This window comes from Anser anser (genome assembly GCF_964211835.1).
Source record: "Anser anser genome assembly, chromosome: Z".
NCBI lineage: Eukaryota > Metazoa > Chordata > Aves > Anseriformes > Anatidae > Anser > Anser anser.
Window position 1 is genome coordinate 25,837,025 of NC_139723.1, and position 14,012 is coordinate 25,851,036.

General features: G+C 35.5%; 1 protein-coding gene and 1 long non-coding RNA gene across 3 annotated transcripts in view; one reads left to right on the plus strand and one right to left on the minus strand.

The window, feature by feature from the left end:
- Positions 1-14,012, plus strand: part of LOC310889824 — a 97,796-nt gene that overhangs the window by 59,089 nt on the left and 24,695 nt on the right. Inside the window, exons 5-6 of the long non-coding RNA XR_014576823.1 lie at positions 177-250; positions 704-799. This is a non-coding gene — a long non-coding RNA (uncharacterized lncRNA). The remainder of the gene's footprint in view (positions 1-176; positions 251-703; positions 800-14,012) is intronic.
- LOC310889819 (uncharacterized protein) overlaps positions 1-14,012 on the minus strand; it is a 51,522-nt gene that overhangs the window by 15,295 nt on the left and 22,215 nt on the right. For both annotated transcript variants that reach the window (XM_083817907.1, XM_083817908.1), the window contains 4 exons: positions 12,947-13,114; positions 11,100-11,201; positions 7,405-7,515; positions 5,684-5,862 (listed from right to left, as the gene is read on the minus strand). In XM_083817907.1, coding sequence (XP_083674033.1) covers positions 5,684-5,862; positions 7,405-7,515; positions 11,100-11,201; positions 12,947-13,114 — 560 coding nt within the window. The remainder of the gene's footprint in view (positions 1-5,683; positions 5,863-7,404; positions 7,516-11,099; positions 11,202-12,946; positions 13,115-14,012) is intronic.

Genomic DNA, 14,012 nt, shown 5'->3' on the forward strand with positions numbered 1-14,012 from the left:
CATTAAACTTTTGAGACTAAGAAATTCAAATCAAAATTCATTTTTAAACTGACATTATATAGTATAAGCATGAATGCTGACTGAAAGTACATTTCTCCAATTCCACTGTGGTCAGTGGAGTACTTCTCACTGAGTGTGTGTTCTCACAGGAGTTACACGTTGCATTTTTCTTGCAGCATGTTCCAGAACATAACAACCATGAAAAACTGTCTTGAAGGACGTTTCTCTAAGGGTTGAGCTACACTTAAAGGTGAATTTGCTTCTGTCTTCACTCACAGATCAGTTTGTTGTTACATCTCAATCTCTAAAACAGGCACTTTCTTACTCTCAGGATAGTGATTTCCAGCTTAACTACCTTCAACTTAATTGCTCCTACTTTTTCCTATCACATTTCTTCTTTTTACTTTCCTAATTTTAGCCCATCCAAATTCTGGTAGTATTGTATTTGTTTTTAATTAACCTTGTTCCACATCATTCTTAGCTGAGGGAATTGAGGAGGGAAATGGAATAACTGACAAATGTAACATAAGCACCTGACAGACAGCTGATTTTACTAGAATACACCAGTCTTGGATTTCTGGAAAATATTATGTCTGCAAGGAAAACACGTCAGAATCATAGTTTCCTGTTTGGAAACAGTCATCTTTATAGTTTCTCCTAGACCACAACCACAGTGACATTTGCTTCATATTTTCCCTTGCAGGTACTAGATTGGTCCCGTCTCCTCTTTCCCAGAGTTTTTTATGGCAAAGGGACAGAAAAGAGTTCCTGGGAACACAGTAAGACACCAAACAGAAAGGTGGTAGGACATTGTTAAAAATATGATGTTTTGTTATTACTTTTAATTTTTTTCAACTCTTTTTTCTTTTTATTTTTTTTACCCATAATGTCATTTATTGATATAAATATATATATTTAAACCAATCTTCTACAGCAAAAAACAAAGTCAATCGTGAGTCGAAACTAGGAAAATCTAGCTTTGGCTCACATTTCTAGTGGTTTCATAAATCCCAGCACTTAATTAGCTGAACTTCTTCCATGAGGGATACTTGTAATGAGGAAATCTGGGAAACATTTTTTTTATTTTTTGGCTATGATGCTTTCTTTATCCTTGTGCTTTCCTATTAAACCTAGAACACTGTTAGTTCTTTAGTGGGTACGGCCTCCTGATAGAGGAATGCATGTTCCACAACCTTTAAACTCTTTATTGGCCCACTTGCCCCTGGGTCCCAGGAATTCTTTTACTTCTTTTTAATGAGTTTAATGTCTGGTACTTTTTGTCTTGAAGGCTGTAGCATGTTGTTAATTTTCCAAGTTAGCTGTTGAGTTCTAAAAGATGCTTGGCGATTGCAGCTCACAGTTCTGAGTGAAAGCTATTTAACCTGTTGAGCTGGTATTCTACTATCATGGCTAGATTGCTTTTATTATCTCACTGATCTCATGTAAAGTTGATTATGGTTTCTCTGTACTACAGTGCAAGATTCACCACAGTTATTTTGTGGTAACTTTGTAGTCACTGTACTTAACATCAAATGCTAGGGTGAGAGGAGCAGACTCCACTAACTATAAAGAAAGTTTCAACACTTGACTATGATGATGTACTTTCAGTCCCTGAAGAAAAGTGTAAGTTCATGCACAAGAAATGTGATTGCTTATATTTGTCTCATAGTAGGACCTAAGTATTCATCACTGTCTCTCTCTCAGCATGTCCAGATATCTTTCCTTTAGGTGATGATTTGGACACATAGGCAAAGAAGGAAATATCATGCTTGAGAAGATACAGTGGTATGGACAATGAGGGATCAGGAATGTGGAGTGTATAGGGGAACTTCATTGTTGCTAAGTGTAGGTAAAACTGCTATAAAGCTTAACTAATCACAGTAACTTTCACAAAACAAGGGTCTAATCCTAATGTGTTCATGTTCCTGCTATGAGGTGGCAAACATGGCTACGTCTACTGAGATGAAAAATGTGTTTTAGTTACTTATATGAATAAGTACTTGATGAATCAAGGTCAGTGACAGCATCTACTTGAGGGAAAACAAGATGACCTCGTAGGTAAAGTGACTGAATCTGTTGCAATAGCTATCACTTTATCAGTTTGTGATTGGATAGAGATGAGTCTGAAACAGCAGCAATTACATGGGTGAATCAATATGTAAAGTGCTCTAGAAACATCAATCTCTTTTTTAATGTAGGTGGGAGAAAGTTCAGGCTGGATAATTTCTACCTGTAAACAACAATGATGAAGAAATGTAGCTCTCTGTGTTTGCTGGTGTGAACTAAAACAGAAGATAAAACAGCCTGTCCCTTCTCACTGACATAGCATTATATATATCCCTTCAAGCATAAATAAAAAGTCTGGTTGTCTTACACAGATGTAAATCAGGCATGATCTTCTTGGAGTCACTGGAATTACACCACTGTAGGTGGTTGTTCTTACCAGCAGCATCAAGCTCTAGGTATACCTCAAAACTGATCAATCTGGTTAGTTTGCTTGATACTGAAATACAGATTATCCTGAACTACTTTTGTCTCTATGAATTATTCTTGCCCTTAATGCACTATTTTAAAGAATATCTTATATTCACTAAGTGGAAACATTTATCCTCTTAAGGGGGGTAAGACATGGAACAAAATATTTCCAACGTAGTTGTGTACCTGTTATGTTACGTAAGTGTTGTGGTATGCTAAGAACATTATTTGTAATTTTCTTAGAAAAGACAGTGGGATGAGCAGCATCTGTATGTGTTGTTGTTCTTATGCCCAGATAGAAAACATACCAAAAAAAAAAAAAAAAATACTGAAAAAGGAATCCATCTGAGCTTCCCCTTACTTGATTTGGATATTGGATTGCTCAGTGGTGAAGAAGTGCATTATGCATAAGTATCTTTTTCTTTCTATCTTACAAAAGGCCTCTTCAGAGTACTATTGTGAGCACATGAATCACTGAAGAAGGTCCTCATGCTTTCAGGTGCTTAAATAGCACTGCAATATATTAGTGCATATTTTCTGGAGTATGGAGAGAGAGAGAGCAGCTGGTTTAAACAATTACATGAAATGATTCAAAAAGTGGTTGAATGACACTTGTCTTTGATAATGAAAGAAAAACAGTAATCATTATTATAACATATTTATGCAGTGCTTTAAATTTATTTACCGTTTTCGAAGAAAAAAGCAAAGGCATACTTTCAATGCTAAAAAGCCCACTATCAAAACATAACGGTGGGATGATTGAAATACTTTTTCCAATGCATTAAATAAGACAAGGCTTGATGTTTAAAAATAAAATAAAATAAAAAGATAGGCTTAAAATGAAACCTGCCAAATGGAAGAAATAAAAAGAAAATTTAATTAAATATAAATGAATGTAAGACTATGAGACACTTTCTAATACTTAATCCAATTTATTATAACAGTCTGTGTCTTAAAAAGGTACTTAATTGATTGGGAAGTAGAGGGTGTTTAAAAGGCATAACTAGATTTTTTTATTATTATTATTTTTATTTTTGCATTTTAGGAGGCTCATGAAGGACACAATTAGAATAAAATAAACACTTTTCCTCAGTGTTCCTAAATGTTTGTATGATATTTATTTATTTATTTAGGTTTGAGACCACAATAATTAATGTTGAAATAATGATGACCAAAAGCCAGGCTACTTTGTGGTATATACCAGTGGTTCTGCAGCATTACCTTTGTTAGATGGCTGCTGTTTATATCACAGCATATGCAGTGAAATAAGCCTACCACATTTTGCACTGAAAATATCAGGTGGGTAGAGAATTGCAGAAGAGCAAGTTCTTTCTATAATTTTTAGTTACTTTTCACAAAATGTTCTTTTTTTTTTTTTTTTTAAAGGTGTTTGCTTTTGATCAGGAAGCTTAAATGCCTGAAAACTTGAATAATTTCACTTTGGATATGAAACTGTACTGTATCATGTGAAATCTTTTCTTCATCTTAACATTACTGTCTATGAAAATTTACGCTTAGGATCACCAGGAGGAGAGAACAGAATGCACTGGGAGGAGGTGAGGGGTGAACAGAGATCCTGAACAATAGAGGAAGACTATTCTCATTAAGTTCACAAAGTACAGTCCTTGGGAAACATTGTGTCAGCTTCTTTCAGATAAATGATAATTTGGTTTCTAGCTTTTTACTAAAAAGGAGAAATATTACAGTGAGGATTTTACTGGATTGGCTCTACTATTCATGTGAAAATGACTAAACAGGCTAGTATATATAAGCAGTCAAACGAAATACATAGATGAAAGATTGATGTATGGGATAGAGAGAAATGATGTAGCTGAAACAACAATATAAAGGTAGATTTATGATCAGGAGTGAAAACTGTTGTATTAACTTCCCTATTATCCTCTGCTGGTTGAAGTACTCTGTACAGTCTGTCTGACAACACTGTCTTGTTGTCTAGATTATACTCATGTTTATTGCAAATCTGTGCTGGTATGTCTACATATGTGCATCTGTACGTGTATGTCTACATCCTTCATATGCTAAATTGACCAAAAGCTGACTATGGTAGCAGAGCTCAAAACTATTTTCAGTTCAAGGACTTGGTGCAATGCTAAATTTTTTAAATTATTTTTGATTAGGACTGGATATGGGTTCATTTCAATGATGTGTTCAAATCTTGTTAGAGACAAATGTGTTTCTACATGTTTCTAACCAGCTGATGTACCCACTGATGTTATTAGATATAGCTAGGAGATTCACTGGATGTTACTTGGGCTTCATCTAGTAATAAACCCCTCACTAGGGCAAATTGTCTCAGCTTCACTAAGTATTCCTGAAGTAAGGTTAGAGTTAATTCTTAATGGATAATCTTGAATCTTTTTTACAAGCTCTGAAGTACTTTACCACAAAAAGTCCTGAACAGATCACAAGTTTTGAAATGAATCCATTTTAATTTTATAGACGTAATTTTCTCAGTGAATAACTTCATCACAAAGCAACACAAGGGAAGGGATTAGTAATTTGTAATTACATGTTGCACTTGCTGGTAAAATGCCACGTACAACAGAGTTCCTCTGTTAGCGGCTAGGGCTACGAGCAGCACCTGTGAACCAAGTCCCCCACCTGCTGGATGCCGGCTGCAAGGCGAGCACTGGAGCCTCCGGGAACTGTCCAGAGGCTGCTGGCGAGCCTGCCAAAGACCCACGGAACTAACAGCTTCTAAGGAAAATTGCACTTTATCTATCTACCTATCTACCTATCTACCTATCTATCTATTTATTTTTGATGTGATTTTTTCCCCTGTATGTTTTATTTTTTTCCCTCCAGCAGCGAAAAAAATATGTAGAATACTCATGTTTGTAGCTGACAGGAGAGACAGTGATTTACAGCATTAAGAGCCATTATACATCCAGGAGTTTATAAATTATGCCATAATTCAATTCATAGACTTCTGAGGATCAGAACTTTAAGATTATATGTGAATCCACAAAAGCCCATGAGTTTGAGTCTATGTCAGCAACTAGTGTAAAGGAAGACGGAATTGCTCAACAAGCATGCTCAACATACCACATATAAAAACCATCTTTAGTACTGGTGTTATTTTTTAAATATTACAAGTCAAGATAATCAATTTGTAAACATGAGTACAATATTACTTCACCTTATAGTTCAGGACACTGTTTCCTTCCTCACCAGCCTGTATCCTTACCTTCTTGTGTTTGTAATAGTGGAGGTAGCCATTATGTTTCAGCACAAACCACCTCTTCCTCCATCCCTTTAATATTGCTGACTGTGTTCGTTTGTGCAAATATCCTCGGCAGGTAGGCCTGGGGGTATTAGGGTAACGGCTGATATCTGATCCCACCACCATGGTCAAGATATCAGGACCTAAAGTATCACATAAAGAATGTGAAAATATAGGTCAAAACTATAATCCAGTGCATCAATATTTTTGAATACCCCTATGGGATGCGGAGCAGGAAGGCAGTATTCTGACCCTTGTCCTTCTCCTCCCAGTGAGGAATCCAAAAATCAAATTCATTTTTTCTGGAGGACTAGTAATGGAGCCAGCTATCTGAAGACAACTCCTAAAACAGTTTTTGTGATCTATCTTTCCAAGTAGCAGCTTAGGCACTTCCATATTTTTTTAGGTTAGAGAAGTGGCTGGATTTCCTTGCCCAAATGTGTGTGCATAATTTGGGGTTTATAAAAAAAATTACTGAGGATGCCCAGAGTGGCACTTTCACTCTCTGCGTTCTTAAGCATGTTCTTGAGGATTCTTGCTTTTCCATGTCCTGGAGTTCTTTTTGGCTATCTGTGCCCCTCACTGAGGAGGCTTGCTGTTGGAGGTTAACCTGTGCTGAGCTGCCCTCTTATCAATTGTAAGGTAAGTACTCGAGACAGATGTTAGGTTGCAAGATTGTCTGAAAATGTGGTATTGTTATCATCAATTCATACCATTTTATAATATTAACTGACACTATCAACACAGCTATAGCTTTGACCATAGAGGCCTGAAATTCTGCCTATATCAGATACTTCTTCAGAGCAGATTGCAGTGCCTTAAAATGGATTGATAACTGTGACTATGACACAATTTCATTTGCAAAACGTTGCTGGATCTCTCTTTTGGGGACATTTGACTTTGGAAATACTGCTTGCATGCCAAGATTCAGGCCAGGGGGTGTTCTCCTAGAGGAGTTAAAAATACCCTGTAGTTAGAGATTTATCTATTGAAAGACTTGACAGGCTCTTAAATGTATCCGTGTGAATGGCACTTCTAGAATTAAAGAACTTGGTATGGGTCAAGACAAATTTGTCACTGTCTTGTAAAAGCATTTTAATTGATTGAATTTCCCATGAGCACTTGTCAAAACTATATCTGGGATAAATAAAAGAACTGCAGTAAACTGACTTTCAGCATGCGAACACGGGTAACTTTGGGTTTCGTCATCGGAACTTGATGAAGAATGTGAAATGACCAATATCACTGAATTTCTTTGATGCTGCAAAAGGATACCTCAATGAAATAACCTCTCTGCACTCCTGACTGGTCTCAGTGACACAGAAATAACTACTCGGTGCACTGAACCAAGCTATGAATTCTCTCCATCAGGAAGCACAAGGTATAAATAGTGTATTAGGATCTCTACAGTCACTTTCAGGGCTTTCTCAGCCACTTCCTTTAAGGCAGAAGAACCAAAAGCATTACTGATAAATGTGCTGTTTGGGGAATATTTTGTTGATACGCCCCTTTTCTTCTGTGTTTCTAGCATGGTCTAGATAAATAAGAGATGTAGGCAATGCTAGTGTATTTAAATACCAATGTATGAAACAGTTTTGTCTGGGAAAACCATTTTGTCTGGATCTTCTGAGCATTGTACAGCAATTACGACCCATCCGTGTAATTTACTGTGATCTCAAACTTACCTTTCCTTGCCAGATTAGCAGCTTCTGAATGTGGCATGCTGGTGACATCAGTTCCGTTGACTGCTATCAGAATATCCCCAACCTGAAGACCTGCTTCTTCAGCTGCACTATCTGGAGTCAAAAAGGAATTTTATTTAGACTTAATGTACAAAACATGATCAGTTTTCTTTTCTTCTAGCAAAAGAGGTATCTGTTAGAGCAGCCAAAAACTATATTTTGGGGCTTTTGTGACTTCAGCTTGGAGATGGAGCATGTTTTCCTGAGCAACCTGTTAGTGGTCTGTAAATGAAACTTCAAGATTTAGTTGCTCATTCAGAAACAGAGAATCACTAGCAGTGAAGAAGTGTCCTTTAAAAATGACATTTCGACTTAAACACTCTAAGAAGCAAACTGGCATTTCAATATCAGGGTTTTGTTCTAAACAAAAAACAGAGATTTCATGCAATGTTTTGTAAAGTCAGTGGAAAAAGCATCCCTTATTCTGGTGAACTTTGGATTTAAGACCAAAAGATGACCTAAACTTCTTTCTGTGCTGATATTTCTTTTGACATTTAACAATTTGGCCACAATATTTTGTTGGTTTTATCTTTAATGGGAAATAAGATAGAAAGTCAGATGAGGGCCAGTGAAGGAGGGACTGAAACAGATTTGTCAATATATCATCCTTTTGTGTCTTGGTTAAAATGGTACATTCATAAGAACTAATACATAGTTATCTAGATCCCACCTACATATTTCTCAGACATTTTTTTTCTTCTAACTTATAATGAAGCATTTCTAACGTACTGTGAAAAAAATGTTTATTTTTATTTTTATTTTTATTGAAAATAATGTTCCACATCGATATTACTTAAAGTAATTTCTATGTACCCTATCATGCAGTAAATGTGTTTGTTCAGAGTGTTTCTGAGAATGCTTAGAAATCGTAGGGAAAAGGTTAGTAAAAGCTTAATAATGAATAGTTGGCACAAAAAAGCCGCAGTTAACACTCATATATATAACAAATCATTTGCAAATCAGACATTTTGGTTTCTGTTGGCCTTGAAGATCTCATACAAAATTTTATGGTCATAAACAATTTTTAAAACTTTATTAAAATGTCTTTATTTCACTGTGCAAACAAAAAAGAATACAGATGCAAGTTTTATGTTTGTTTTAATGAAATGAGTCATATTTTGAGAGAGCAAAATTTCACTGAAAGTTTGTCTGCAAAAAGAATCCTCTATCTTTTTAAAGCAACTGCATTTGAAGACAAAACATAAAAATAATTTTAATAACAGTGATATACTATGCTATTAGCTGTTTTGCTATGTTTCATTTTAATTAGTAGTTTACAGGAAAAAGTTGTTATGTACTAGGGCTAATGCTTCACTCATGACCTATGATCTATTTATATTTAGGTACAAAACTTCCTCCCATTCTAATTTGAAAGGCCTTTTCTTAGGTTATATTATCTCTTCAAGAGCACGAAGGCAATCTGTATGTTTACAATGGGGAAGTCAGCTAAAACTTTTAATGCTAGAGAGAAGAAACATTTCTGTGCAAGACAGATTACTTTGTATGAATTGGGGCTTAAATTCCAAGCAATCTGATATAACTGGTCGTTATCCAACTACACATTGTCACAGCTGTGCTATTTAGATGAATGCTGGTTGAATCCAGTAATTCTATTTCCTCAAAATAATCAGCAACGACTGATATTCATCTTTAACTTTTTAGTCAAATTAATGTTCTAATAAGATGAGCAAAATGACTTTTTTCCTTCAAAATTACTTTCTCAGATTCATGGTAAATAATTTTTCAACTGAATTATACTGTGAAGATTATCTGGTTTTAAGGGCTATAAATTAAAAATATATTCTGGAGTTAAAGTATATATTTGTTTCAGGATGAAGAGGATTACATAGCCAATATTCAATCTTACTAGGTCCTTTCTACAGTATTCTGTAGGCAAAGTGGTTTTTTTTTATTATTATTTTTTTATATTTTTAAATTTACATAATTGGCAAGACTTCAGTTGATAATGGAAATTACTGATTGCATTCAGATGTGTAAACAGTGAATGATTTCTAGGATCTTTTGACAAAATCATGTTTATTTTCATGTAGGTAACAGTAAAAGATTAAAAGGTCCTTGTATAAACAATAGATGTAGACATATAAAGAGAACCCCTTCCTACTTTTTTTTTTTTTTTTCCTGAATAGGTCTGTCCTTTGCATGAGTTGCTCTTCTGAACTGAAGGCTTTATTTTTAGTATTTATTAAGTAGAGTGTTTGCTCTGAGGCAATTTAGAACGACTTTTAGAACTGAACAGGGACTTCATGCACAAAACATGCCTAAGGTATAAATCCAACAATGTTCAGGTCTTAAGGTCTTGAGACTTGAGATTAAGGTCTTAATCTCATGATTCTAATATAAATCTAGAGGATAGTAAAATGTTTGTTAATAACATTTAATAACATGTTGACCTCTGTGGATGTCTTTTTTTTTTTTTTTTTTTCTCTGCATGTTGCTCCCTTGCTCAGATTTCTGACTTTTCTGATTTTCTCTACTGAAGTTTAATGATGATTTTATTTAGCTAAGCATGCAGTTTTTAAAATCATGGGTTCAGTTTATGGGGTCATAGGCCTCTGACAGGAGCCCAGTATTCTCAGGAACCTGAACAGTATGATACATGAAGCTGGGAAAGTAATAGAGCTATTCTTAGATGCCTTGCTAAAGGGCGCTCACTAGCATTGTTGGTCTGGAGAGACATTTTAAATTATATCTGCCTTTGGCAGTAGAAATCTTTGAGTACCTTCTGCTCCTTCTTGAATTCTGTTTTGTCCATCCTGAGATGCAGAGAGCGGTACAGTAAACAATACTCTAGGGTGAAACCTAGGTTTTAGGCAGCAGTCAAATGAGTACCAGTGTCTCATTCTCACTACTGTTACTGATGGGGGCAAATTTGGCTGGCTTTCCAAGCTGCCATTACACACAGCTGAAGATTTTAGGGATCTTGCAGTGGTGACTCCCAAGATCTCATTCTTGCATGTAGTTGCCAATATCATGCTCTGCATCATTCTTCTCTAGGGGAATTATCTTTTATCTTTGTTACAGTTTAACTTGTTAAAGTTTTTTTTTTTACTTTTTTTTTTTTTTTTCCCCTCACACAGTTTCATGAGGTCCTTCTGGAGTTCCTCACAATCATCAGTCTACCCTACAGAATTTAACATTCCACTTATTAAGGTTTGTAGATGGCTCACTGGAAACCCATCCAAGTAGAATTGTCTCCAGCTAATTAGACTTTTGGGAGTGTTGTTAGGAGGATCACTGCATCCTCCATTTCATCCTGAAGGTTCTGTTGTCATTAATGGATGTCAGTCCCAAAAAAACTGTAGACTAGTTCTGGAGAAAGCCTAGATGCAGACACTTGTATGAGGTATGAACTGGCATGGAAAGTCACAGAACAGTGTAGTTCTGTTAGCGTACAGATGTGTGAGGCTCTAAGATAGCTTGTTTTGAGCTGTTCAGGTATGTTTTATTAAACATCTTAAATCAACTACTTATGAAAGTTATTTACATATATGAATATTATATATTATATAATAGGTACTTTCATTTATGCATATTATAATATTATTGTATCATTTAATATTATATATTTACTTTACACATTTTCATAGCAGAATTTAACTGGTGCAAACACAACTTACTTGTGTCAACTTCAGTCACAAGGATAGGCTTTGAGAACTGGATCCGGAAACCCCAAGGGTAGCTACCAGTTCCTTTAGCAATCTTCACTGTTCTTTCACGAACTGCAGAAAATGGAAAAAGAGATCCCTTTTTCTCTGCAAATCAAATTCAATTTAACTAGCAGCAGCGTATTTTTAAACCTTTTTATTTACAGGCACTGACAGTTACTGATTGCGCAGATGGCTGGGGTGGTTTAGCATCACTCCTAGCTGTTTGGTATTGCTGCTCTTCCAGGGCATACCACCCTCACACCGTGACTGACAAAATATCGCAAAGACTAACAGCGTGAATGAAATGTACTTTCATCAGCAGTTAAGTAGCTGGACTTCGTAATGAAGTGGCAGAGAAGCGCTTAGATGTTCCACTCCACTGACTACATTCTTGGAGAGAAAAATACTTCTGCTCTTTGTTAAATGAATGCATGTCAGACCTTTAAGCTGCAAACACAAAGCACACTCTAAATTTTCAAATCCATTTATTGTACTATCACTCTTTTTCCATTTTAGAAGGTCTCTCTTGGATATCAATTGTATCCTTTTTTTTTTTTTTTTTTTCACCAACCCTTCCCTGTTCATGCCCCACTCCCACAGCCTCTAGTCATAACTCCACCACACTGGGATCTCCTACCATCAGTGGTTTTACCCATGTGAAATGTCATGTTAGCAGAATTTAAGACACAACAGAATCATCCTCAGTAAAAAGTAAAACTGGGTTTTAATTTTCTATTTCATGTTTCAACTTTTTCTTGGGGTTCAGTATCAGTACCATTTCTCAAATTGTCTTGCTTTTTTCATAGTCGTGAAAGAGTTCTGTGTAAATTTGAATTTTCTTTTGTGTCTGCTTTTGATCATTGGACTGTTTTACTGGGTTTGTTTAATGGAGGCTGGTTTAATAATAATTTATGATAGCTGTTTTTTCTTCAAATTGTGTAATATTTGAAAAGTTGAAGTTGCTTTAGAGGTTACTTTACTAGTAGGCCAGTTGATATTGTTTATTTAAAAGAGCATAAATACTTCAATATGTACTTTAAGTATCTTGCTGAACTTCTGAGCTCTCGTTTGGGAAGAAAGGCAATCAAAATACTCTCCAGAATATTCTCATACAGTTTAAGGGAGATTTTTCATATCTGGAGATGCATAGAAGATATTTGTTTTCTCTCATGTTGTGAATAATTTATGAGTTCCAACAAAGAACTATCTCCTTGAAAGATAGGTGTTTCACTTTGTTCTTAGTTCTTTGAACTGTGTTACCTTTAAGTAATTTACCATATGAAAAGTGAAGGAAAATGGCACAACCCCCACAAAATTATTCACTTTATCTTTTGGCATGAGTGGGTTTAAATTGCAAATAGAACAAGACGATTCTTTCATCCCCATTGAAAACTCGATGCTTTTCTTTCTTTACCAACTATGTTTGAAACTCTGATGGAGAATGGATTTTATGACTACTACTAGGCTTTATGTCCAGAAACAGCTCTCTACAATGTGATGCTTGAAGAAGTGATGAAATTATATTACATCTACATTTATCTTGCAACAAGAGATGATACTTAATTTTGTCTTTTTACTAGTATCAATTTTGTCAATTCATTCTGATATTTTTTCAAGATAGTAGCTAAATAAGAACTACATATTTATTTATTTATTTATTTATTCCTCTTTTAGCTTCTTGGATTTAGATTCTTGCTCCTGTCTGCATCATAAGCAACTGGCATCTTCTCCAAAATGTTGATTTCATGTTATCCTCAGAGTGTGCAAACTACTTACATTTTTATGACATTTATTACTTGTTGCTTTAGACAACTTACTTGCCACTGGTCTACGTCTTTTGCTGAGACATCTAGGACTATTATCAGGAGAGACATCATCTCCTCTGAAAACCCAGGAAGCAGAATGAAAGTTTTCTGTATAGAAACCTCTGTCCTCATTTTCAGAATGTAGTCCCAGATCTACGGACCGAGCATCCTCAGAATTCACTGTCATGAGGATAAAACAAATAAAAGTAATATTAGTAGGCAAAATGCATGAAGAATTAAAGACTTCAGTCAGCAAGTAAGGAAGAAGTGCCCTGAGTGATATGTTTGTAATGTCTCTGCTTATTTGCTGCTGTTAAAGGGGCAGTATGCAAAGATGGCAGAATATAAAATCACAAATTGGATATTATTACATATTGAACTTGAATACCAAATGCAAATGGTCTAAAGAGGAGTTGCACCTGTGTAAGAGAAGTCTGGCTTTAGCCAATTGTTGAGCTTTCTTATGCACACCACTTGATCAGGAAACTAAACAAGTTTTTGAAGAATTTAGTATGAGTTAAGCACACATGGGAAAACAAGAAGCTAAAAACTGAATGACAACTCAGGTAATGATTACTAGATTTGTTGTTTTCTTAACCTTAACTCTTCCAGATGTCTGTATTTAGTTTTATCGAAAAGGAGGTGAGGAATTTTTTTTTTTTTTTTTTTTTACGTAGATCTCCTGGTGTATCATAGTTTGTTGAATATTTGTCTGATGTTACCTGTGTTACTATAAGGATTTTCAGATTTGTATTTGATAATAATTTGCATTCAGAATGTCTTGTAATGAGTCTGCTGGGCCAGGCCATGTCACCCAGGTTAGCGTGGAGATGGAGGAGAACACTAATTCCTCTGCTGTAGGAAAAAGCAATAATTTTCAGACTCACAAGGGACAAGAGACAGCTGGCTGTGGGAGAAGTTGGCTCTACACAGCAGTTTGACTGGAGAAAAAAGAGGCTGTGCAGTGATGTGACAACCTCCTAAGCAGCCTGGGAGCTGGAACTGGAAGGCTAAAACCAGGTAGTGAAAGGCATAGAAAAGTATATAACATCAGAGACTGCTTTAATGGATAAGCTGA